At 39.3% G+C, this 27,617-nt stretch overlaps 1 protein-coding gene across 1 annotated transcript in view; it reads left to right on the plus strand.

Moving 5' to 3' along the window:
• BOD1L1 (biorientation of chromosomes in cell division 1 like 1) overlaps positions 1-26,811 on the plus strand; it is a 191,747-nt gene extending 164,936 nt beyond the window's left edge. The window contains exons 21-28 of the mRNA XM_015814955.2: positions 964-1,039; positions 1,119-1,153; positions 6,736-6,784; positions 7,641-7,669; positions 7,802-7,886; positions 8,303-8,474; positions 22,917-23,060; positions 25,203-26,811. Coding sequence (XP_015670441.2) covers positions 964-1,039; positions 1,119-1,153; positions 6,736-6,784; positions 7,641-7,669; positions 7,802-7,886; positions 8,303-8,474; positions 22,917-23,060; positions 25,203-25,311 — 699 coding nt within the window. The 3' untranslated portion in view covers positions 25,312-26,811. The remainder of the gene's footprint in view (positions 1-963; positions 1,040-1,118; positions 1,154-6,735; positions 6,785-7,640; positions 7,670-7,801; positions 7,887-8,302; positions 8,475-22,916; positions 23,061-25,202) is intronic.
• The last annotated feature ends 806 nt before the right edge of the window (positions 26,812-27,617 follow it).

Consider the following 27,617-nt stretch of genomic DNA (forward strand, 5'->3'; position numbering starts at 1 on the left):
ACAACATGAGGCCAGCTGGCCAGGTGAGCAGAAGATCGGAGAGAGGGAGAGGGGGGGAGAGGGAGAAGAAAGAGAGAGAGAGGGAGAGGAAAGAGAGAGAGGGGAGAGGGAGAGGAAAGAGAGGGGGAGAGGAGAGAGAAAGAGGGAGAGGAAAGAGAGGAGAGGAAAAAGAGAGGGGGGGAGAGGAAAGAGAAAGAGAATATGAATATATGTTGTCCTTACTGGACTTTTAGTAAAGATAGTTTAATGAAATATTTTGATTTTTTTTAATTAAGAGATGAGGTATGGGGATAATTATGCTGTATTTAAAGATGATAGATAAGCTACTAAAATTGTTTTCACCTGTTGGGATGAAGGAGAAAGGTTTTTTTTCCCTCTTTCTCGGGCATAAAAATTTGTTTTTTTTGTAGCAATTCATTGATTTCATAACTGCAACACACTATAGTTTTTTTATACATAGCATAAAGTTTAAAAAGGATATATGCAGTGTTATCTTCATTTTAGATGTCAAAAGGGTTTTGTGGCTTCCAGTGTTTTCTTTTCTATGAGAAACGGGTCCAAGTGGCTCTTTGAGTGTTTAAGGTTGCTGACCCCTGAACTAGACATACCCAATTCCAGCAACTGTTCCTTATATGTTCTGAAGCATGTCAGACTCAAAATAGAGTGTTTGAAACTTGGAATATTTCTCTTTTGAACTGAAGCCAAAATGCTCAGACTACAAGATAAAGACTTTAATTTTTTGCTCAAAACAGGTCATTTTTTGAAAATTCATGAAATATTTTGCACACTCTAGAGATAAACAACCACTTTTCATTGGTGCTAATTTGAAGGGGGAAAAAAGCTTAGATCATAATAACTCTGTTAGCTCTTTAATGTTTCTCAAACTTTTTTCCTTCCTATATTTGCTTTAAAGGATATCTTGAACTAGTTTTATAACAAATAATAATCCTTTGGCTTGTTTAGGTACAGCAGCAAGTAATAGTTAAACGAAAAAGAGGAAGACCTCGCAAATATCCTGTTGAAATAGCAGCAGTGCAGAGTAAGTATGATGTCATCCCTTTATAAAAAATAGACATCAGTGTTTCAATGAATTCAAGAATTTTATTCTTTCATTCCAGGTCAGGATTCAGCATTGGATACAGTTATGAGAAATGTAAGCATTTGGCTGGGGTGTTTCAGCTGCATGCAGAGGTTGAGGGAGTATTGTCTTTCTATGGAACTTATTTGTATATTGTTTGTTTGGTAAAGCAAACATTGGCAGGATCTAGAAGACAATTACACAGTATAATATCAATACTGTCTCTCACCGTTAGAACACTCTTTCTCTGAGAGGGTCCTGACCCTTCTGACGTTCTGAAAAGCCTTGAAGAACTAACTTTTTCCAGCTGTCTTGAGCTGGAACCCAAGAAAATTGTTTTTTCAAAGTGAGCGGTGTATTGTTTTTGGAAGCACTGGAAGTTTTTGTACTGTTTTTTATGCTTTTTATCATTCCTGTTTGTAGGCTGTCTAAGGTTATTATATATTAGGTGGGTGGCTATATAAATTTTTAAAATATGATTCTTTTAAACATGATTCTTCAACCCCAAAACTTTACATTTGTTTTCTCTTGTACAATAGCCTTCACCTTTTATTTACCATATTTATATGCTGCACATTCTTCAAGGTTCTAAAATAGCTAACAATCAGAAACAACATTAAAAACAATCATCAATAAAAAAATGAACCCATACCCAAATAATAACTATTTCAATAGTATCATTAGCCATGGTGGCATAGTGGTTAGAATACAGCATTGCAGGCTAACTCTGCCAATTGCCAGCCGTTTGATCCTGACTGGCTCAAGCCTTCCATCCTTCCAAGGTTGGTAAAATGAGGACCCAAATTGTTGGGGCAATATGCTGACTCTATAAACCACTTAGAGAGGACTGTAAAGCACTATGAAGCAGTATATAAGTCTAACTGCTATTGCTATTTAAAAAAAAGGTGTGTCCACTAATGCATCTCAGCATTCAAAGCAAGCTTTTCTAGGCTAGATGGAAAAGCAAGGTCCAACTTGTATTCCTGAAACCCAGCAGGGAAGAAGTAGATCAAATCTCCATGAGGTAGGAATTCCAGAAATTGAGGACAGCAATTGAAAATGCCTATGTCTTACATCCCATCAGATGTTATTCTCAGAAAGATGGTTCTGGAAGGAAATGTTCCTGTTCAATCTGATCAGATGGGCAGGTGAATATAGGAGAAAGTTGTCCCATAGGTGACCAGGTCTGAAGCCTTGTCAAAGACCTAGGTGAAGAGCCAAGTCTTCACAATAGCAAAGTGGGGGTCATCTGGATCATAGGAGGAACCTTGTTGCAGAGGGCAGGCACTGCTGGTGTGCTTCCAGGTTCTGATTTAATGTTATATTTATGTTAGTTAATCTTAGTGTTTAATTGAAGGAACCTGGAGTGTGCCAATCCTGCTTGATACAACTAGCTGAACAGTTGCATAAGAGAGTAGTGTTTCCTAAGTAACCAGGCTCTATGCCACGTAGACCTTTAAGTAGATTAATGTATAGATAAATAAAAGAATGCACTGCTTTTTTAGGAGTGTGAAACATACTTCCTTTTGAATCTTCATGCAAAAATGTAGATAACTTTATTCTGTGTGAAACAGGATTTTTTGAGAAATAATTCAAGATCAAAACAGCCATTTTAAATTTAGAAAAGATTGTTAGAGTGCTCAAAACAGCCTATTTGATTTTTGAAGTAGCAGTTTCACATTCAAAGTGGGAGTTTCACAAGATTTAATACTCTGAACTGCTTAAATAGAAATGTTTTGGGAGACTTCTGGTTTGACGTCACAGGAAGACGGGGCTCCATCTTCCATGTTTGATTTCACCCTGCTGGGGACCCTAAAAAAGGTCAAAAGTCGCCCCAAAGAGGTGACGAAGAAGGGGGGCTCGTCAATTGTGGAGGAGCAGCAGCCCTTCCACTGGATCCGAGGAAGCCCTCCAAACTGGCAGGAGAAAGACTGGCTACATTTGTGCGGCCAGTCAGAAGCTGCGGTCAACTGAAGACAAGCACTAACTAGCAATTTCTGAGCAACGTGAATGGAACTGGGTGAGACTTTATCCTATTTTTATGGCCCTAACACTACTTTCCTGGAAAAAAGAATGTCCAAAGAAAAGAATCCTCCCCGATGAAAGAGGGAAGGGAAGTTATTGCCCTGCCCCCTTAGGAAAAGAAAAGCAATGAATTAATTGCTTTGGGGAAAAACAGAGGAAACTATAATATCAATTTGGAACTAATACAGATTTATAGCTTTGAAATTTGGGCACTAAAAGTACCTTTGAGTCTTTTTAGAAAAAATATTTGAAAGTTTGCAAAATAAGCTTGGATTTGGAAATCTGGAATGTGTCAACAACATCTAGTGGAGAATTACGGCACTACAATTTATTATGCTTAAAGGAAACTTGGCTTAAAGCCCAGACTCAGATGACTGTTGTTCCTTGACACTTTCACTTTTGCAGACTGCAGCTGGGAAAAGGGAAAAACAAAAACTCTTCGGCTGCTTATCTGGGTTGGGAACCCTATTGGACTATAAAAACTACATACAAAAACAAAATGAGTGTTCCATACTGAGCCTTAAATGGTAAAAAATCATCTTCAACACCTGTCTCCAAAGCTCCTAGCTTGATATATCAACAAGAAAATGTTAATGAATCTCAGAAAGAAATTCTTTCTGTGTTGAAATCAATCCAAGAGACAATTGTTTTATTTCAGGATGAGATTAAAAATAATGCAAATGAGATAAAAGAACAATTTTCCAATCTAAATTTACAAATCCAGACAGTGTCTGTAAAGAAGGAACTAAAACCCAGAAAACAGAAGGAAAATTAGAAGAAACGGATCCAAAGATGGAGGACCTAAAACAGTGGTTCTCAACCTTGTTAATGCCGCGACCCCCAACCGGTCGTAAGTCGAGGACTAAACCAGTCGTAAGTCGAGGACTAAACCGGTCGTAAGTCGAGGGCTACCCAACCGGTCGTAAGTCGAGGACTTTCCCTGCCCGGGAGCGCCACGCATGCGTGGTTCCGCCCCCTGTGCCGGCCGAGGCGTAGCTGGCAAGCGGCAGAGACGGAGCAGGCCGACCACCAGCTGGCCCAGCTCAAGAGAGGTAAGGCACCCGCCGGAAAAGGGGGAAAAAAATGGCGGACAGCCTTGCTTGGCGACCCCCGTGAAATGGTCGATCGACCCCAAATGGGGTTGCGACCCATAGGTTGAGAACCGCTGACCTAAAAGAAGGAATTAACAGACAGATACAGACAAATGAAAAACTAGAAAATGCAATGATAACACCAGAAATGGAAAAGACATCGTACTTGTCAAGATCTCAGAACACATTTGAGGATAAGGAAGAAGAGCTGAGTGAATGGATGATAAAGCTGTTAGGAGAAATGCTGAATAATTGACAAACAAGAAATGAAAAGAAAAACTGAAGGAGAAGGATGGAGGCTGTTTAATGAATATGAATGGGTTGAGCGTTCTTCCAAAAACACTTCGACCAAATTCTTTTCCTCATTCCAAATAATATACAAAAACAGAGGAAGAACTACTTGATTTAAAAGTACTGACTTGGAAACTTATTTGGCAAAGGAGGAAAGCTAGAGTAAGACTGAAGAAAATTGAGGTTCTGACCTATTAGATGGGATATTATACTACTAAACAGATGTTTGAATATAGCTAAGAAAATAGATAACTTTTAGAAATAAAAGTATTATAATTAGAAGGATAGGATTTGTAACTAGAATATTATACTTTGTTATGAGATGGGAAATAATAATAACAACAACAACTTTATTGTCACTTTGAAAGTACACCAATCGGCATATAGCAAAATGAAATTTCGTTGCATACAGCTCTCAAAGGGTCACCACCTCTGATATACACTCCTTGTTCGTGGCCAGCTCAAGTTACAGATCTTCCATTTTAGTCTCTAGGGAGCGAACGATGGCAAACAGGACAGAAATATGAAAATTCTAAAAGGGTTTGAATAAGGGAAGCTTTTCGGTTACCCAAATATAATTTATTATGATAAAATTATAAGCAATAGAGATATTTTGAACATTGATGGGAAATTAAAATTTAAAAAAGCAGGAAAAACAGGATATTGATTGAATAAATGGATTTTAAGTACAAATGCAATTGATATATATTTTGGCTAGAAAAAATATTATAAATTGATAATATCGATATTATGTATAATACCAGAAAAATGTGATGAAGATGTCTATATTTAATTATATATGTATTAACAGTAACAAGAATTGTATTTCCCAGTATTGAAAAATGCATACTACTGGAAGAAGAGAGGACCAAGGAAGCACTGGATGGTGTAGTATTGGACTAGACTGAGAAAATTAATATATTTTGTATTTGTCAGGGCCCACTTCAAAAGCTCATCCTAAGAAAGCAGGACTCGTGGAAGCAGTTTCTTCCAAAAGGAACTTTTATTAGGAGAAGCTGATAGCAGGCATGATAGGCAGGATCTGAGGGTTTCCCACTCAGATCAATAGGTTAAAAGTGTCCCAGGCATACCCCACCCCAGTAGTTCGTCCTGTCAGTTTGAATGGGCCAATCCTCAGGTGTTAAGTCCTTTGTGGGAAAGGAGCTGATAACACAGGCTCATGATGATGTTGTTGGGTCTTCACACCTTCCCTTCCATAGCGAGAGATAAGCCAGATGGCCGGAGGCACATTCCTTTCTCACCCCAAGGTAACATCAAGGGAGAGACAGTTCAAAGAGCAAGTATGCAGGAATAGCGGAAAGGATACATTGTAGCAAAACAGAAACAAAGAGACAGCCCGAAGCATCTTCCCCCCTCCCCTTCAGGAGAATGGTAGAACCATTAGCAAGGAATAGAAAGAAATAAAATAGACCCCCCCCCCAGTATAAGATGGGTTCCAACAGTATTTATACTTCAAGAAATCTTTATGTCTAGTTTCAAAGCATGGTTTTGCTGGTGCGACAAATATTGCTTCCCAGCTTGCCAATGAACTTGGGACCTAAAGATGCTTTCTCATAACAATATTTTCCACTTGATTGGGCAACGTGACTTTACCCAGAGCAAGGAGGGAGAATTCAATGCTTTCACTACTGTATATGGGTTTGGGAGGGGTCTCAATCAAGTTTTACATTAAGAGATTGGAGATGTCTCGAAGGTGTTTGCAGGATACATGGATGTGGTTGCTGTGAGATTGTAGTTCAGATTCACTGTAATCTGCCATCTTAATCTTTGTCTCTATACTGCATTTTGTTTCATATATGAAACTATCAAAAATGTCAAAATTGATTGTAGTTTTTAATATTCTGATGAGCTGCTTCTGTGTATAAAATGTGTTTTGCGTTATATTCTAAAATGTAAGCCATGACAAAAACATATTTAAAAGTGTATATCTGTGTGTGTATTTATGACACTGATAAACTCAGTATAAGGCCATGATCCACTACGGATAGAAGTTTCTTTGAAAAATCCAGCTTTGTTCATGTGTTCAGGTTGTAAAAAGTATTCATATTACATTAATTTGGGTCTACACTAATTGCAGTATTTGGGCTATTTCTTAGTGTTTAAATAACTTCTGAGAGGACAGGATATCATGAATTTGTTTAAATATAAAAATGCTTGAAAGAGCATTTGAATACATTTAATATGTTTGATTTTTCTACTAAAAATACTGCTGTTTTTGTTCTTAATTAGGTATTGCAGTCTTCAGGCACCAGCAATAGATTACTGATAATACCAGAAGGTAATGATTCAAACATCTGTTTTTCACATGAAAAAATAGATGGGATGAAATGCACCTGGCTTTTTTTATTTTAAAGACTTGCTACTCCATCAATTTGGCTGTCATATTTACAAATGTTTCTTGTCCAAAGATCCATGGTAGTGTAATATGTATGCAGTCCCTTTCTCAAACTTGGTAAAATCTGTTGTGTGATTCTGTGGTTTCAGTAGCCTAGTAAATTGATATCTGTCAGCAGGGCATAGCTAGAGAATCTAATGGAATAGATTCCTTCCATACTGCCCCAGGGATGCTCATAGTTTGGCCTGATTGATTGATTGGATTTCTGAACTACCAGAATGTATACTCATGGTGCTGTATAGTAAATAGAAGAGTGCACAGAATTCAGTAATAAAATAATGAAAACATTGAATTTCCATAAAACCAAAAAACCTCAGTAAAAGATTACTGAAATATAATTGACTCTCAGCCACCCCTCTTTCCTGCAATGCACATTTCCAAGAGGACAGCCTTCCCATCCCTGTCCAGCCATATGCCAGGTCTGCTTGTTGAGTCTTGTTATGGAGGGACCTCCAGTAGTGGCTGGAGAAACAGGGTCACCAGCATGTAATCTTTTCATTTGATAACTCTTAAAGTTAACATAGAATTATATAGAATTCTGATTTTCAAGGAGAATGAAGTCATTCCATTTTACTATTATCTATCATCTCTGCCACAGTTTACATTTAGTACGTTGTAGTAAATTTAGGAGAATCAGTATGCAAGGAAAGACCTTTTTTTAGTTAAATGACTAGGATTTTTTGGCTAACTTTAACATCTTGATAAAAGTACATTCTTAATTATTTTTTTCTTTTTACAGCCAGTGATTTTTTGAACAATAGAAGCAATGTAAGTTGAAGAATTTTTAATTCATGTTATTTTCCAACCCAAATCTAAAATATCATTATAGGGTTATAAGACCTTTTGGTTTTAGTGGAATTGGGTTTTTGTTTTGTTTTGTTTTTTACTTCCAATTGTTAGGAAACTGAAAAAGAAAAGAGCAAGATCGTTATGCGGTTAAGAGGAAGGAAATCGAAACGGCCTTGTCTTTCATCAGAGGAAACAGGTAGACAGAGAACCTCCTCTCCTTCTCTTAACTTTTTATTGTTTAAGTTGTCTATTAACTTGTAAAGAGATCAGCTTTATTCCTTGGGAGAAAAATCATTGGGTTGAAGCTAAAGTAAATATTAGAGGAAAATGGCAAATCTCTGTAATTTCATGTCAGGATTGGTACAGCCCAGCTGCTTGGGTTCCGCTTGAGTTCTCTATGAATTTTGTCTGTGAAAGAAAAAGTAAACTATCACAAATGTGTTTAAAGAGATTTAAACAAATATGAATTAAAATATAAAGGGATGGAAAATTACATTTTCCATTTACAAAGTCCTGTAAAAGTATTCTATATGGAATATTCTTTCTTAAAAAAAATTAAAATCTTTTTCTGAGGCTTGAGTGGATCTTTGATACTGTCATTAAAATTTGCAGGAACAAACACATCTGAGTCATCTAAAAAATGTCAGAAGCTCAGATCGGTTTCTGAAGAAAGCGTTAAGGGCCAGGATGAAATCAAGGAGAAAGGAGATGATGGTGAAACAGATGGAGATGAGATGTATTCAGGAGCCACAACTAGGTCAGCATCAAGATTAGAAGCAGAAAGGTAATGCCAGCTCTGCCAAGACTTGGCAAATAATTCACTGGGACTCTCCAGTAGTGCATGGAGGGATGTTATGGGAATTGAGCAAAAAGACACTTAATGCTGTCTTTTTCTGCAGTCACTGGTGTATTTGTCTCAAATCCAGTGAATTTCCCAGCTGATCATGAAAGATTGCTGGCTACAGTTACCATATGAATAAGGTTATCCTTATTAAAGTTAAAATGGCAATCACAACCATGTAGTTGAAGCTTCAGTCTTTTTATATATGTCATACATGTAAAAAAGGAGTGAGGCAAGATGATGGTCATCATCTTGATTTTTTTTACCCCTTTCCTATTGACTTCTCTGCATGTGAATATCTAAGAATAAAATTAGAACCATCCCAAAACCTGCAATTTGGTGCATTTTAATCCATTTTATATTTATAATTGTTGTGATACATTGTTTTGTCTTTATATAAGCTGCTTAGAGTCACTTGAACTGCAAGATGGGCAGTGAATGAATGAATGAATGAATGAATGAATGAATGAATGAATGAATGGTGGCAAGTGCATATTTATACAGATTAATATAAAATTTCTTTGCTTTCATCTAATCACAAAATGATCCAGATTCTAAGTCAGAACTTCTGTTAACTAAGGGTAAATGATAGTAACTAATGAGGAGATTGGGCATCACCAGCACATAAGGACAAATCTAAATCTAATAGTTTTATCTAGCAATTTCATGCACATTTTAAACAGCATCAAAAATAATTGTTTCTTAGTGTCCTGAAAGCACAGCTGTGGTCTCTCCCCTTTCTTAAAATTCTGCATTTCATCAGAACTGAAGATAGCTGCCAATTATACCCCCATATATTACACTTCCTCTCTATTTTCAAAATTCTATCAATATCAGTCTGGAAATCAGATAGGAAGCAATCCAGAAGAACTTTGCAATCAAGAAAACATTCTGCTGATACATAACCGGGTGCCTTGTCCACGAAAGAACCTTAAACCTTAAGGTTCCTGACCAACTTAACTATCAACTTTGTCATCCAAAAGGTAGAGCGCCTGCTATTCTAAACCAAATTCTTACTTAACAGAGAAGAAGTGATAGAGAAGGTTGAAGTTCCCAGAACTTTGGGGGAAAGTGACCATGTCATATTGGAATTCAATATAATGTAACACAAACAATTGAACATTAGCAAACCATGGTCTTAGACTCTAAAAGAGTTGATTTATTGAAAGGGAGAACTTGGGAAGTATCACATGGATGAAAATCTTAAAGGGGAAAACAACTCAAGAAGCTTGGAAAACTCTGAAAAATATAATTATGAAAGCCCAGTCCAATTCTATACCACTGAAAAAGAAAAATAAGAAATCCAAGAAGAAACCAGCATGATTATACAAAGAACTCTCTGATAAGACTGAAAGACAAAAAGGATAAGTACAAAAAATGGAAAAAGGAACACTCAGCTAACGTTCAGAATGAAGTAAGACTTGCAACAAATGTTAAACATGATTTTAAAAAGTTTCAACATAAAAAAGAAGAAGAAAGTCAAGGAAACAATCAGTCCATTTATGAGAGAAGATGGCAAGGAAGTAACAGGCCATAGAGAAAAAGCAGAGCTGCCTAATACATTCATTGAATCTATCTTCATGCTAAAAGATAATACAGCCCTAACCTACCAAAAACATAATCATAAAAGACAGATTAGAAATAGCAAATAAAATAAGCAAGAAAATGGTAAGAGAACACCTGTCCACTCTAGACAAATTCAGTCACTGCTACCTGATGGATTAAATCCCAGATTTCTGAAGGAGCTGGCAGATGTGATCTTGGAACCATTGAACTATATTTTTCAAAGATCCTGGAGCATCTAAAATTCACTCCTTTTTCAATTAGTTTTCTAGTTAGAAATTGGTATTCTCTTCTGGCTTCTCTTACTCTCCTAGGTATTTGTTTAAGAACTACAATTTCTTTTTCTTTGTATTTCAAAGTTTCATCTCTTACTCTTCTCAAAATCTTGTCTCTCATGGATCTTTTAAGAAATCTAACGTAGATGGCTGATTCCAGAAGGGATTTTAATCAATTGGGACACGAAAAGATACAGACTGGGCACGCCACTTAAAGCAAGAGAATTCTATGATGACCACAAAACGTTTATGGAAGGAGGTGATTTTGAACCTGGTACAACGAGAGAAGCAAAGAAACAGGAAGAGACGGCAGTAGAAGGAGCAGTTAAACCAAGAGAGGAGGAAGAAACTAAAAATACATGCATAGAAGAAGGAGCAAGACCAAGAGAACAGAGACAGATAAGATCGACTAGAAGATTAAGACCTAGATATAATTGAAAGAGATGGAGAAGGAAAATGGGATCCTGTCAATGAATATAAATGGACTAAATTCCCCTTCAAAACGAAAAAAAAAATTACACGTACTAAGAGACAACACTATAAATTGCTAGAACAACCGAAAATTAGTAAACTTCATTTTGCACTAGCACATCAAAAGAGAAGAGGAATAGCCCTACAGTATATATTAAAGAAACGATGAACCCTAAACAAATATATGCAGATGAAGAGGGAAGAATATATAACGGTGGAAATAATGATGGATCGAAAACAGATACTGATGATAGCAATATATGCACCAAATGATAAACAAGAACAATTTTATCAACAATTATATAAAAAAATATAAAATCTAAATCTTTGTATAATGGGAGAATTCAGTGCAATAATAGATGGAACTTTAGACTATAAAAGCACTAAACAAGGGAAGAAAGGAAGAAATATATTACCTAAAGCCGTGGTGGCAAACCTATGGCACACGTGCCACAGATGGCATGCAGAGCCCTCTCTGTGGGCACGCGCGCCGTCGCCCCAGTCCTAGGGCTTCAGCTGGGTTTTATAAATCCTTTTCGCTTTAGGCCTCCACTGCCGTGTGCAAAAAAAAAAGGGGGTCAATCAATTTCAACTTCTTGCGGGAAAAAAAGATTTCGCAAAGTTGGAATAGATTGATTGAATTTTTTTAGTCCCACCCAGTCTGCCGTTACCACTGCAGCCATGCCCACCCAATGGGCCACACCCACCCGGCATCCAACGATACATAAGTGAGTTTTAGGTTGCAGTTTGGGCACTCGGTCTCTAAAAGGTTCGCCATCACTGATCTAAAGCGTTTTCAGAAATGGCAGAAGAACTTTGTATCCAAGATATATGGAGAGAAAAAAATCCAAAAAACCTGCAATATACATTTTACTCACATAGACACAAATCATGGTCTAGAATTGATGTGATATAAACATCCTCAGAACTTAGCACAATAATACAAGAAATTGAGATAAAAACTAATATCTGGGCAGATCATAATCCAATAAAGATGATTTGGAGAGGAGCCAAGGAAAAATTAAGATGGTCCTTGAACAAATCTATATGGAAAGAAAAAGAATTCATATAACTAGCAACAAAGGAAATTGACTTTTTTAAAAAAAATAAATAAGAAAGAAGAGATGTCGCTTCAAAATGTGTGGGACACAGCTAAAGCCTATTTTAGAAGGCTGGCTATAACCTATACTGCCAAAAATAACAAAGAAAGAAAACAATAACAGTTAAAGTTGAAAGAAGAATTTAGAAAATTAGAATTAGAACTACAAACAGACCCATGAAAGAAAATACTTAAGAAGCAAATGAAGATAATAAAACATAAACTAAACCGAGCTGAGATGGAAATAATGGCTCAACAGATTAAAAGGGCTAAACAGAACTTTTTTGAAAATGCCAATAAGCTGTGGAGATGGTTAGCATATAGACTGAAAAAAGAAAAAGAGAAAAAACTGATAAGTTGCAATTTACCCAAAAGGTAAATTACAGTTTCAAAATGACACAATTAAAAAAATTATCAAAGACTTTATGAGATACTTTACAATGTAGAGGAAATTTCAAAAGAAAAAATACAGCAGTATTTTAAAAAAGCAGACTTACCAAAAATCTCAGAGAATACTCAAAAAATATTAAATGGAAAAATATCAATGATGGAGATTACAGAGGCCATAAAAAGGCAAAAAAATGATGGACTACTTGCAGAGCTTTATAAAGCATTACAAGATATACTAAGCCCAACATTGAAAGAACTGTGCAATGAAATACTTTTGGAGGCTAAAATACCAAATACATGGACTGAAGCTAATATCACCTTAATACCTAAAGAAGACTCTGACTTAACACAAATAAAAAATTACAGACCAATATCGTTATTAAATGTAGATTATAAAATTTTTGCCTCAATAATAGCAGAAAGACTAAAGAAATTTTTGACCGAATTTATACATACAGACCAAAATGGCTTTTTACCTAAAAGACAGATAAAAAATAATTTAAGAATGGTCCTAGATGTTTTAGAGTACTATGAAATTCATCCAGAGAAACAGATGGCTTTAATATTACTAGATGCACAGAAAGCGTTCAACAACATAAACTGGCAATTTATGTTTCAGCAACTAGAGGAAATGGATTTTGGAGAAAACTTTATAAGTGTAATTAAAACAATTTATCATAAACAAACAGCCAAAATAATAGTAAATGGAGATTTTACAGAAAATTTTGACATTAAAAAAGACACAAGACAGGGATGTCCTTTATCTCCATTAATATTTATATTAACACTGGAAGTATTGAACAGAAATATCAGGCAAGATATAGAAATTAAAGGATTGGAGATAAAAGACGAGAAATATAAATTACAAGCATTTACAGATGACTTGGTTTTCATATTGGAAGAACCACTTGAAACGAGTGCTAAAGTTATGGAGAAAATAGAAGAATTTGAAGAAGCGTGTTAGAGAATTTTAATTTCTCTATTGGTGAAAAAATCAATCAGAAGCTCTCACAGTTGACTGCATTTTAGCTGATTCAAATAACTTCTTTATATTCATATCAAAATATTTACAATACCATACATTCATTTTTACAGCAACATAACACAATGTAGACTTCTTACAGCAGAGACAGACCTGAGACTGGAACTGAAACAAACAAAATCCAGCTCCAACTCAATACCCTTTTGCACAGACTCAGTAGCACTTTACTCACATTGGCTGACTGAGTTACCACATGACTCTTCCTGCTCATGAATATTCCAACACTCCTCCCTTCATGACAGGAAGAGACATCAGACCTATTGACTCAATACATTTTCCATAGTGAACACCACCCAATGGTTTAGTCATCATGTCTGCCAAATTATCCTCAGAAGAACAATGATGTAAACCAGTGGTAGTCAACCTGGTCCCTACTTCCCACTAGTGGGCATTCCAGCTTTCATGGTGGGCGGTAGGGGTTTTGTCTGATACTGAAGCACTTTCCTTTTTTTTTAAATTTAATTGACTTTTTAAAAAATTTTCATAGCATTATTTAAAAACATTTTCATTAGGTTTTCATAAAATTCCCCGTGACAATTTAAATTTCTGAAAATATACTATTTGTATTGCCCGCGCATAAGTTTAGTTCACGTTATGTAAGTGAAATTAAATGGCGCTATAGTGCGACCGCAACCAAAAGAGCCTCGTCTCAGAATAGCTCGCGCATCTCCCCCCACACCACCCAGCTGTAACAGACAAGCAGAGCTGGTAGCCGGCGCCCCCCCAAACCTAATCCACGATGCACGAGAGGCATGCGCAGACAACGATACACAGCGCAGGCTCTTTTCTTTGCGGTCGCACTGGTCAGTACGCAATTAGATTTGTGAGAGTGAGCACGTGCCTACAGCTTCAAAAAAAATATTTTGAGTCCATGTCTCAAAAAAAGAAATACACTCGTGGCTATTTGCCAGAGTATCTGAAGATGGGTTTCATAGAATCTGTTGTAAATAAAAAACATCCAATGTGTTTATTGTGTCATAAAACATTATCCATGAGGCAATGAAGCCAAGTCGATTGCGAGAACATCTTTCTACAAAGCATCCAAATGATAATGGCAAGCCCATTGAATATTTTCAGGAAATATATAAAAAATTTCAAAATCGTTCAACATTCGTTGCATCATTTAAGAAACAACATGCAGCGAACGAAGATGGATTAATTGCCACTTATTGCATTTCACAATTAATTGCAAAAAGTGGTAAAAGCTATAATATTGGAGAAACTGTAATAATACCCTCTATAAAAGAATTTATCTCAACAGTAATGCATCAGGATATACCTGAAATTTTAAAAATGTTGCCCCTAAGCGATAGCACAGTAAAGCGACGAATTGAAGAAATGGCAGTTAATGTTGAAAAAAAACTNTCCTTCCATCTTTCTTGTTCAGCTTTTGGTAATGCCAACACCTCTTTATAACTTCTTGGCTCATACCACACATTGCAAACCTTTACCTTGCTGGCAGAATACCTGTCAGGCGGAATTCCTTTGTTACATCGCTCTGACCTACGTGGTATTAACTGCTCCTGTGTCTCAATTCTTTCTGGCTTCATGTCTTGTTCAGCCTTTCCTCCCTGAACATTGACATCTTCAATAATCATTTTTTATCATTAGATGAGTTATTGTCATTAAATAGATCACCGTCATTAAGTGAGACATACCCAGAATTTGCATTAATTCTGTCCCAATTTTGTTCTGCAAAATTAGCAGACCTTGAAATTATAATTCTTTTACTTCCATCGCTAAAGCGATATCCTTTTGACCCTGGCTCATAGCCCACAAACCTGAGCTTTCTTGTCTTTTACTGTCCCTTTCTTCTGATTGTCTTCAGAATATGTACCCATGCAGTACTTCCAAAAATTCTCAAATGTGCCAGTGATGGCTTTCTCCCATATAGAACGGCATATGGAGTATTATTAATGGAGGAACTCCACAGCCTGTTAACTATATAATTGGCAGTCAATATTGCTTCTCCCCAATATGACCTGCTCATACCAGAATCCTCTAATAATGAATCTTTCATTGTTTGCAAAACACCATTCCTTCTATCAGCTACACCGTTCTCTGCTGCTGTGTAAAGATTTGTACGTCTGTGTCTTATTTCCAACTGCCCCAACCATTGCTGGAATATAGATGACATAAATTCAGTACCTCTGTCAGTTTGCAACTGACACACTTGTTGTCTGTACCTTCTCTCTACAAAACTTACCCACTGTTTGAATTGTTGTAGCAACTCTGTCTTATCTCTAAGCAAGTAACAAAAACCATACCTGCTATAATCATCAACAATTACCAGTGCATACTCCTCCCAAACTGGCTTGCATAGGTCCCACCAGATCTGCATGGACCAGCTCTAGAGCTCTTTTTGTTTGTCTTGTGCTATATTTACTAACTGGGAATGCCTTTGACTTCGATGCTTTGCATACTGCACAGTCCAAATATTTTTTGCATCCCTTCTGCAAACTCTTGCATTTGCTGCACAACTTTAAAGCTTGCATGGCCAAGTCTTCTATGTAGAAGGTGAACGCACGAATCATGCTCTGCAACATTCTTAAATATATGGGAACATTGAACCTGCAATACATATAGATTATCTTCCTTTATGCCTTCTGCACAAATATTCCCATTCCTTTTGATGAGACACTTCCCATTTACAAAAATGGTCTCAAAACCTTGTTTGTCTAAATTAGACACACTTAACAAATTATGTTCCATCTCAGGTATACAAAGCACATTGGTAAACTTTGATTCCAAATATGGAATTTTTACATCGCCTCTTCCGATGACCTTTGCTTTCTGGCCATTTGCCAAAGCCACAGCTTCTTGTGCTACTGGAACAAACCTGCAAAATAATTCAGAGTCATTAACAATTGTTTGACTTGCCCCACTATCTATTAGCCTTTTGTCTCTGTTGTTGCTATAGCAAACTTTTGCAACACCAAAATGTTCCTTTTGGAAATCAGTCTTCTTTGCTTGCACAAATGTCCTTCACTGCAAATTGTTCCTCTGCAAACAGTTCCTTTTCAGATGTGTGCTTGCACCGCAAATGTAGCAATTTTTCTCTTGCTGAGCCCTCTGCTTGCACAATCTCTCTTTTGTTGCAACTAGGTCCCATCTGTTGTTTGTTCCTTCTCCGGAGACTTGCAGTCTGGATCCCCTCCTCGGGAATTTCACCTCCTCGTGGCTGCTCCTAAAATGGTGCTTTTCTTCTTCATTAAGCAAACATGCCTTTAAAGCCTCAAAATTTAAGTCTTGCTCTTCTTTACACTCAAATATCGCAGAAACTGTGTCCCAGGTTTTATCTAAACTGTTCAACACCAATAAAACCTTCTGGGACTCAGGGAATTTAATCCCACGTTGTTCTAAGTCCAAAAATAAACTTTGCATTTTATTTAAATGCTGTTCCACANCCCTAAAATTCTTCATTCAGGCAGGCTTCCAGAGGTCGGCTGGCAGGATGCAGGTAACCTCTCCCCCGTCCTGCCGCCTCCCATGGTGCCGCTCCGCATCCCATGCCTCCGTGCCTCAAGCCCCCGTGTCACAGAACTGACAGATACCCAAGGATGATATAAGATTGCCTTCACATAACACACTTATAGTTAATTCAGTCATGGTTTACTGTACTCAACCCAATTTTCATACAACCCATTTGACCACTAATCACATGGTTTGGGTTTACACACAGCACTCATTTGTTTCAGGATACTATAAACACAGTTGAAAACTATTCCATATAAACAAAGCATAGATTAAATCTTGGGGAAAAATGTTTTGGTGTATTCAATATTACTAGAAAGCACATACAGAAAATGCATTGCATTTCTTAAAAGCACCGAAAGAAGAGAATATTTGTAGCTCAGGGTTGAACATTAAGTTCTGCTTAGCTGTCACAGTCTTTGCACGTTTTCTTAACCAAAAGCAGACTTTGCCTTGTTTGGTCACGTTGTGTACGGTAATTCCCTTTTCTGCACGCTACACTTTAGGGACAGTCTTGCTTCAACAGCAACCGACCTCCTCGCAATCCATTGCGACTCTCCTCACTTCCCATGTTCCCAAACGTGGAGAAGCAAAACGCACCCCACTTTAATATTAGCACAAGCTAACGGCGGCTCCTAGGCAAGCCTACCAAATCTTACGTTCCCTAAAGCTCAGAGGAGAAAGGGTGCAGCCCAAGCCGAGCTTTTGATCAGTTGGCGCAGGCACGTGTGGACGCAAGTCCACGCGTTCGAGGCTTCCCTCTTTCCACTCTAAAGCCGGTGCCTCACCTTTTGCTGAGAGGCTGGACTCGCACAGCTACTTTGACGTTCGCCATGACCTTTCGGACCCCGGGGAGAAACGGCGCTGCTTTGGCCGTCCGAGCCCCGGCTCCACATCACCCTGCTGCTCCTCAGCCCCTGCTCAAGCGCTCCCCGAAAAGCCCCCGGCGAAGGAAGCAGCGCCGCCGCTGCCCGACCCAGCCCGGACGTTCTTTGGATGGGGGGGGAAGGCCTGCCTGCTTGGCAAGAGCAGAGGAAACGGGGAGGGGCGCCTTGGGCTGCTTGCTCTCCTCGCAGCTTCGGCTCCTTTCGATTTTCGGATGGGCGACAAAACGGCCCGTTTCTTAGCGAGGAAGCCGAGGAAGAAACGCTGGGGCGGTTTTACCCAGAGCGGAATGATTGCAGTTTTGGGCTGCTGATCTCATGACCCACCCTGGAAAATGAACAAAACGACTTGAGGAGCCTGATTCTGTCGTGTTTGTTGCAGGCTCGCTCGAAGGACAGAACCACGTTGTGGCTACAACCTGGTCATTTTATAATGGGGGTGGGAAGAGCACAAGCGGTTGACCTATATAATAAGAAGGGGGTGGGCAGGCAGGACCCTGCCCGCCGAGTCGCCGCCTCTCCATCACCCTCCGCCAGCCGACTCCGTCGCCAGACCTCCCAGCTGACAAGCGCAGGAGTTCGGCGCTGCAGCGGCTTCCCCTCCGCCCTCTGCACCAGCCAAAGCTTTGCCTGACGTTCCAGCTGACCGGCGCAGGTCCGGGGGTCGTCAGCTGACGGGCGCAGGAGGTAGGCGCCGCCGCGGCCTCCCAGCCGCCTGCTTCATGCAGGCCCTGGCAACTGCTCCAGCCAAAGAAGCAGGCGGCTAGGAGGCTGCGGCGGTGCCTACCTCCTGCGCCCGTCAGCTGACGACCCCCAGACCTGCACCGGTCAGCTGGAACGTCCCAAAGCTTTGGCCGGTGCGGAGAGCGGAGGGGAGGCCGCCGCAGCGCCGAACTCCTGCGCTTGTCAGCTGTGAGGTCTGGCGACGGAGCCGGCTGGTGGAGGGCGATGGGGAGGCGGTGACTCGGTGGGCGGGGTCCTGCCTGCCCATGAATGTCGGGCCCACCCGCCCCATTTGTAATTGTAAAAGAAAAAGTCTTTCGCCCAAGCATAATGCCAGCAGTTCTATGACACGGTGGTTTGAGGCACGGGACACGGAGCGGCGCTGTGGGAGGCGGCAGGACGGGGGGAGGGGTTACCTGCATCCTGCCAGTCGACCTCTGGAAGCCTGCCTGAAGGAAGAATTTTAGGGGGTGTTGAAAGCGAGACAGACTTAGGGCTGTATTAAGACCATAAATGGCTGCTTAAGGAGAGTGGAAGGGAGGCGAATTCGGGGTGGAGCAGAAAACACGGGGGGGGGGAAGGCATTAGGAAATAAGCACCAAGGTACCTTGCAAGGGATTCCCGAGTGTTCCGCAATTGTTTTTCCTCTCTCCTCTGCGCGAGAAAAACTTTTGCGGCATAAATCTGAAATGAGTCCCTGGGGAGGGCTGGGCCTTGCTCTGCGCCTGCGCACTTCACACACCTCCTGCAGGGCACATTTGGTAATGTTCGTGCATGCAGGCTGCCGCCAAGCAGAGGGAGTAGCAGAGCTAAGGAAAAGGGTAAAAAAAATGGCGTACTGCGTTTGGCGACCCCCGTGAAATGGTCGTTCGACCCCAAATGGGGTCGCGACCCACAGGTTGAGAACCGCTGATCTAACAGAAAAACAAAAAAATCAATTAGCAAAAAAAAACAAACGTTAAAAAAGTTAAATATTTGGGAATTTGTTTAACAGCAAGATGTGCAACAATAAAAGAAGACAATTATATAAGATTGCTAAAACTAATAAAATTGGATCTGGAAAAGTGGAAAATTTTACAACTTTCAATGTTGGGGAGAATAGCAACAGTGAAAATGAATATCTTACCGAAAATACTTTTTCTTTCCCAAACGATACCTGTAAGACTGGGAAAATTTGATAAATTAAATACAACAATATTGAAATTTATCTGGCAAGGAAAAAGAGCTAGAATCAGACTGAAAATGTTACAAGAAGCGAAAGAAAGTGGAGGATTTGGACTGCCAGACTGGATGCTATACTACCAAGCAACTATATTAACATGGCTTAAAGAGTGGATTATGCTTAGAGATAAAAGACTATTATACCTAGAGGGTCATGACCTACAACTTGGATGGCATGCCTTTCTGTGGTATGGGAAGAATAAAATACATAGATACTTTCAAAACCACTTTGTAAGAAACACACTTCTTCTAGAATGGGAAAAAATAAAAGCGAAAATTTATATCAAGATATCTTAGATGGCTTTCAACAATTGAAGCATTTGCTTACCCAAATTTAATTAATTATGACAAAGTTGTAACTTATAAAGATATTTTGGACAATGAAGGGAAATTGAAAGACACATAAGATTTACAGGAACAAGGTATTGATCTATCATGGTGGCCATACTTGCAAATTCAAATGAGATATGAAAAAGATGCCAAAACAATGGGATTCTATAAAGAACAGACAAAATTTAACCAGATACTGCTAAAAACAGACGAAAAACTGATTTAGAAACTTTATAAATATTTGTTAAGCTTAAAGATGGAAGAGGAACAAGTAAAAGAAACAATGATAATATGGACAAAGAACTTTGGACTAATATAGAGCTAGAAAATTGGCAAAGTTTATGGGAAAGAAATGCTAAACTAATGAAAGCAGTGGCATATAAAGAAAACTTATATAAAATGTTTTACAGATGGCATTTAGCACCGGTGAGATTAGCGAAAATGTTTAAAAATATGTCAAATAAGTGTTGGAAATGCAAACAAAAACCAGGTACTTACTTCCATATCTGGTGGACATGCCCTAAAGCTAAAAGATTTTGGTCACAAATGCATCTATGGTTAGAGAAAATGACTAAAAAACATATAGATTTTAAGCCAGAATTATTTTTGTTAGGAATAATAGGAGAAAATTATGAGAAAGACTGTATATACTTAATTTTACATGTATGAAGTGCAGCAAGAATTGTATTTGCCCAATACTGGAAAAATGAAAATCTACCAACCGAAGAAGAATTAATTAAGAAAATCTTAGATTGTGCAGAAATGGACAGATTGACATTAAAGATAAAAGAGAAGGAAGACTCAGCGTATTTTAGAACATGGGATAATTTTTATCAATGGCTAGAAAAATGAGTTAGAGAGAAAGGAATGTGATATGTGACATTGGATATATATTAGTAAGAAGACGACTATTGAGCGATTAATTAACATTGTTTATGATAATTAACTATTATTCATTGTTTTTTAAATACATGATGTGGTTTCCATCTTCAAAAAGTGGGGGGGGGGGAACAGATCCAGGCAGCTACAGACCAATCAACCTGACATGAATACCTGGGAAGATCCTAGAAAAGATAAGCAACAGATCTGGGAACATCTAGAAGCAAGCAAAGTTATAACCAAAAACCAACACGGGTTTTTCAAAAACAGATCATGCCAAACAAATCTTATTTCATTCTTTGACAAAGTGACTAAATCAGTGGACCAGCGAAATACAGTGGACATAGTATACTTGGATTCATTAAGGCAGAGGTTCCCAACCTTTTGGGCACCAGGGACCAGTTAGGTTTTTCCGCGGACCAGAGGGAGTGTGGTTGTGTGTGCTGCCTGCATCCTGCAGATGGGGTTTTGCTTGTTTGTGCTGACCGGTTGTTGGCATGCTGCGGCCCAGTGCTAGTCCACAGACTGGGGGTTGGGGACTCCTGCATTAAGGCATTTGACAAAGTAGACTATGACCTACTTTTTGATAAACTAAAAAAATGTGGGATAGACAGTATCACCACCAGATGGATTTGTAACTGGCTGACCAACTGTACTCAACATGTAATCCTTAATGGAATGACATCTACATGGAGGAAAGTAAGCAATGGGATACCCCCAGATTCCATTTTAGGCCCAGTACTCTTCAACATCTTCATTAATTATTTCAATGAGGGAATAGAAGGGAAACTCATCAAATTTGCATGCAACACTAAACGGGCAGGAATAGCCAACACCCCAGAAGATAGACTCAAGATTCAGATGGATCTCAACAGACTTTAACACTGGGCTCTATCTAACAAAATGAAATTCAAAGTTGAGAAAAGTAAGGTTTTACATTTAATGCAAGAAAAATCAAGCTACATATTACCAGGTGAAACCTCTTCAATAGGAGTAACTGTGAGAGGGATCTTGGAGTCCTAGTAGACAACCACTTAAATATGAGCTAGCACTGTGCAGCAGCAGCCAAAAATGCCAATGCAATCTTAGGTTGCATTAACAGAGGGATAGAATCAAGAGCATGTGAAGTATATGTGCTGCTTTATAAAGCCTTAGTAAAAGCATACTTAGAATACTGCATCCAGTTTTGATCACCATATTATAAAAAAGATGTTGAGACTCTGGAAATAGTGCAGAAAAGAGCAACAAAGATGAATAGGGGCTGGAAGCTAAAATATATGAAGAACAGGAATTGAATATGTCTAGTGAAAAGAAGGACTACGGGTGACATGATAGCAGTGTTCCAATATTTGAGGGGTTGCCACAGAGAAGATGGGGTCAACCCATTCTCCAAAGCAGCAGAAGGCAAGACAGGAAACAATGGATGGAAACTAATCAAGGAGAGAAGCAACCTAGAACCAAGGAGAAATTTCCTAACAGTGAGAACAATTAACCAGTGGAATGTCTTGCCTTCAGAAGTTGTGGGTGCTCCATCATTGGAGGCTTTAAGAAGAGACTGCATAGCCACTTCTCTGGAATGGTATAGAGTTTTCTGCTTGAGTAGGGGATTGGTCTACAAGATCTCCAATGTCCCTTCCAACTCTGTTATTCTGTTACTCTATGATTGTAATAGCTGCTTCTGTTAAAACAACATGTGACAACAGGGCTTATTCTTCAGGGGATCAGAATTTTTTATGTCTTTCCTTAAAATTATTTGCTAGTGTTTCTTAGAACAGGACAATATGTAGCCAAATCCCATGTATTTACAGAAGGAGGCTCACAAAGAACCACTGTGAGGCAGCCTTGCTTGTTTGCCATTCTTGAAATAAAACCACTAGTTCTGCTTTCCTGTCACATTATAATGATAGATCTGATGTCTTAGAAATATAATTGACAATCTCCCAAGTTCCAATTTTTGGGATTATGCTTTTAATTGATCATCTTACCTGATCCTTAAAAAGCCCCTTCTTCAGTATTTATGCTTATTTTTTTCAGGAAGCAGCCAAACAAGCCAACAACCCGAGCAACATCTAAAAGTCAGAATCCATCCCCAGCTCTTCCTACAAATCGTCAGAAATTAGCAGAGAAAAAGCAATCATCTGCCACTGCAAAAGTGAACAAAAGTCCTCGCTTGGCCCCGTAAGTGGAAAGAAAAGTAACTTGAGATTCTCCTCCTTCCTTTTGTTTGATCATTACTATCCAAAATGGTGCCATAGTATTGGTGGGATAACTACAGGACACACTGTTTATTTCTGTTATGCTCTAGAACAGTGGTTCTCAACCTTTTTAATGCTGCGACCCCAACCGGTCGTAAGTCGAGGACTAAACCGGTTGTAAGTCGAGGACTAAACCGGTTGTAAGTCGAGGACTAAACCGGTCGTAAGTCGAGGACTTTGCCTGCCTGGGAGCGCCGCACATGCGTGGTTCCGCCCCCTGAGCTGGCCAAGGCGTAGCTGGCAAGCGGCAGAGACGGAGCAGGCCGACCACCAGCTGGCCCAGCCCAAGGGAGGTAAGGCACCTGCCGGAAAAGGGGAAAAAAATGGCGGACAAAAAAATGGCAGACAAAAAAAATGGCGGACAGCCTTGCTTGGCGACCCCCATGAAATGGTCGATCGACCCCAAATGGGGTCCCGACCCACAGGTTGAGAACCACTGCTCTAGAAGCATCTGGCTGTCCATAACTGGATATCAGATATGATCTGGCAGGGGGCTTTTCTGTTACTGTGCTTAAAAAGATAGCTTCCAGCATTTAACAGAATTTGGAGAAAAATATATTTTATCTTGTTTATTTTTTCATTCATATAAAATATGAGCTTCTACTTTGCTCAGTACAGTTTATTTACTTTTGTAACATCATAGGTCAGAACCCAAAAATCTTAGGATCTGTATTTCTCTGGAGCAGCCTTATGGGGTAGAAACCCTTATTGACAAGTGGCAGTCCAGAGTTCATTTTAAGATGAAGGTGGTATTGACCACAGGAAAAGCCAGATACCCAGGCAATTTTGGAAGATTGAGCGTGGAAGATAGTTCCTCATGCTAACCAAAACAAAAGAATGATCCATAGGAACAGGAAGTAAGCTTTATAAGACAAGTCTCCCATGACTCAGGCAGGTATTAAATTGTGCATGAATCTGTAGTGCTCAGGATCCAAAAAGATCTTGACAGACTTGAACAATGGGCCCTATCCAACAAAATGGAATTTAATGTGAAGAAATGCAAGGTTTTGCACTTAGGCAAGAAAACCCAAAGGTACAAGTACAGATTAGGCAAAACAATAACTGTGAGAGGGACTTTGGAGTCCTAATGGACGATCATTTAAATATGAACCAGCAGTGTGCAGCAGCAGCCAAAATAATTAATACAATCCTTGGTTGTATGAACAGAGGTATCAAAATCATGTGAAGTATTAGTACCGCTTTAATAAAACCTTAGTAAGGCCACACCTGGAATATTACATCCGGTTTTTGTCGCCACATTACAAACATTACTAACAGTGAGAACAATTAACTAACGGAACAACTTGCTGTCAGAAGTTGTGGGTGCTCCATCACTGGAGGTTTTTAAAAAGAGAATGGACAGCCACTTGTCTGAAATTATATGGGGTCTTCTGCTTGAGCAGGGGGTTGGACTAGAAGACCTCCAATGTCCCTTCCAGCTCTATCTGATTGATTGAATCTAAATGTAATTGTTGTATTCATTGGGCTAAAGAGGAAGGATGCCCAAGATATGCAGTCTCCAGAGTCTCTTATAATTGAGGCAATTCATAAATACAATAAGCCAGTAAGCAAGCATAACCATAACAATATGGTTCAAAAAATGGAAGCTGGAGCATTTAAGCAGAACCCTCATGGAAGAATTCAGTTTTTATAGGATTCAGAGGTCAAGGAGGTCTGATGGGAAGAGTAGAAGGAGGCATCCAGATGTTTGGGATCTGTCAAGTGGAAAGCTCTGGAGTTCTACATCCATGTCTTGGCTGTGAATCGCATAGGTTGCAGTGGATACAAATGAGAAAATGGAGAGGAATCAAGATAGCCAGGGACAAAAAGTGGTAGCAGACACTTTTCCAAAGATGCTCTTGATGATGAGGAGCAGCCAAGCAAGCCTCGTCAGGTAGCTAGAAGAGCAGTTTGGCACTACATTCTCTTGCTTCCCAATTTAGCCAGGATTCCAACAACAGGGTATTGTTGGGGACTCTCTTTCAAAGCAGGCTATGGGTCTAGTCACTGGATTCCATGCTTACTAAAAATAATTATCCTTTTTTATTTGTTTTGATATTTTCAGCTCAAAATTTCAGCCCACCAAACGCAGAAGGGAAGCGAGTCCTCCAGTGTCACGAAAGAAGGATCACCAGAGGGCCGATGAGACTGACATGAAAAAGTCCAAGCGATAGTTGGAACCCATGTCAGTGGGGATTCAGGGTGGGAGGGAACTATCTCTGCTATATAAAGCTTGAGGAGGGGAACTGCATGTGTGTATTTCCAAGATGTAACTTATAATACACATGTAATATTTTAAACAGTTTTATAAACTATTTGTTTATGCAGAAGATAGTATGAATTAGAGAAGGTTTCTTTGGGTCCAGGAGGAATTCGCTGATGCTTCCAATCCACTCTTTACTAGTGGCCTCTTAACACCTTTTGTATATAAAACATTTATTTAAAAAAGACTGTATTTTACTGTGTATGAACTTAATGGTTTATTGAACCGCAAGACCTGGTATTATATCATCTTGTTTTAACTGGATTATTAAATGTGCTGCCATGCTTAGCGCTGGGTAGGACTAGGAAAAGGATGTGGGAAGCTAATTTGGCTCAGAACATTCTCACATGTTTGGATCAAGTAGGTAGGCATAAGGAGAGATTTGTTACTTCTCTTGTTGTGTTTGTAACTTTCTCTATGCTAAGAGTTAAGAATGGCATTTACAGTGTTGAGTTCAACGTGCCCTTTCTTTTGGAAATGTATTCTCATGTAAAATTTCTCCCAGCTAGAACACAGTAAAAGAAGAATTTTCGGCTGAAGAGCACATCATCTTTCTATGGAGTTCTTAATTGTTCTTCTCCCAGTGCTTTTGTTTCTCCATAGAAAAATGGAAAACAAAAAGGACTGAAAAGATTGGCAACATGCCTACTTTATTCACTAGTATTAAAGAAGTAGAATCTGGTTAGTTGTTTTAGTAGACTTGCATTTTACTTTCTCAAGAACAAATCTTCAATTTGAGTTCCATATAAAGCTTTTTATTGTTAATCACATTTGTCTCTTGCAAAAATGTAAGTTGCCAAATATTCTGAGATTATTTTAAAATGTTGATATTCATCTTTTATAACTGAAACCAACATTGATTTTAATTGGGGGTTTTTTTGGGTTTGGGGGTCTTTTGTTGTACTGAGGATATTTCTGTCAAATATTCTAGTTTGTTTCTTATTTGAATGTTTATATATAAATTACAAAATGTTTCCAAACTAGAGTCTCAGTATTTGAATTGTTAGATTTTTGCATGTATTTGTAGTCTACACTCAAAGGTTGTCATCCCAAATATTTCTGAATCCTATTGATGTTTATGCAAACTAAGCACAAGTTGAAATCTGTGATGCTCTGAGTCCAGCAATTTGATGGCACTTTGTTTAGGATTAGGCTCAAGAAACAGAAGTTACAGCATGGGTCAATCATGTTCATCAGGAGGTCTGTAGGATATAATCAAAATAAAAATGGTGGCCATGAGAGTATAGTCAAAACTTTGCCTGACTTTTATATTCAAAGCTTCAATCACATTATTGTGGCTGCCATTTTGACCTTTTTGATGATATTCTGTGGATGCCCCTGCATTTCAAGTAGAAGTTCTTAATCCTTTTCTATTTTTAATTATGGCAGATTAAAACTGTTATCAGTTTAATGATGTGCTATGGTCATTTTTTATCTTTTAACTCAGAGGTGTCAAACTCAATTTCATTGACAGCTGTGTCAGAAATAAGAGAAGAAATAGGAGAGCCAGTGAGATAGTGGAGCAGGGAGGGGAGCCAGCCACGGAGAGAAGAGAACTTACTGTGAACCATCCAGGCAGCCCTGTTTGCTAAAGGAAACAGAACCCCATAGGACAGACCAGCAAACGGGAGCCACATGGCTGCGGAGCTGTTGGTGTGGGTGGTGGAATGCTGCAGCACAGTAGATCAGGTGCTATGGAGAGCAGTAGACCAGGGCCTACAGACAGCAGCAGACCAGGTGCTACAGACAGCAGGAGACCTTGGTCTACAGACGGCAGCAGACCACGTGCTATGGAGAGCAGTAGACCAGGGCCTACAGATGGCAGCAGACCAGTTGCTACGGACAGCATTAGACCAGGGCCTACAGACGGCAGCAGACCAGGTGCTACAGACAGCAGTAGACCTTGGCCTACAGATGGCAGCAGACCAGGTGCTACGGAGAGCAGTAGACCAGGGCCTACAGATGGCAGCAGACCAGGTGCTACAGACAGCAGTAGACTAGGTGCTACAGACAGCAGCAGACCAGGTGCTACGACAGCAGTAGACCAGGGTCTACAGACAGCAACAGACCAGGTGCTACCAGGACTTTACTGTGAGGCCTGCAGGCAGCAATGAGGCAGCATGACAGAGGTGGAAGAGCAGCAGAGGACCTGACTGGCAGCTCAAGATAACCTGGCTGAACGGGGGAGACGGAGCGACAGAGCAGCGGATGGAGGCA

Source organism: Protobothrops mucrosquamatus, unplaced genomic scaffold (assembly GCF_001527695.2).
Source record: "Protobothrops mucrosquamatus isolate PMUCROS unplaced genomic scaffold, P.Mucros_1.0 scaffold_97, whole genome shotgun sequence".
Lineage (NCBI taxonomy): Eukaryota > Metazoa > Chordata > Lepidosauria > Squamata > Viperidae > Protobothrops > Protobothrops mucrosquamatus.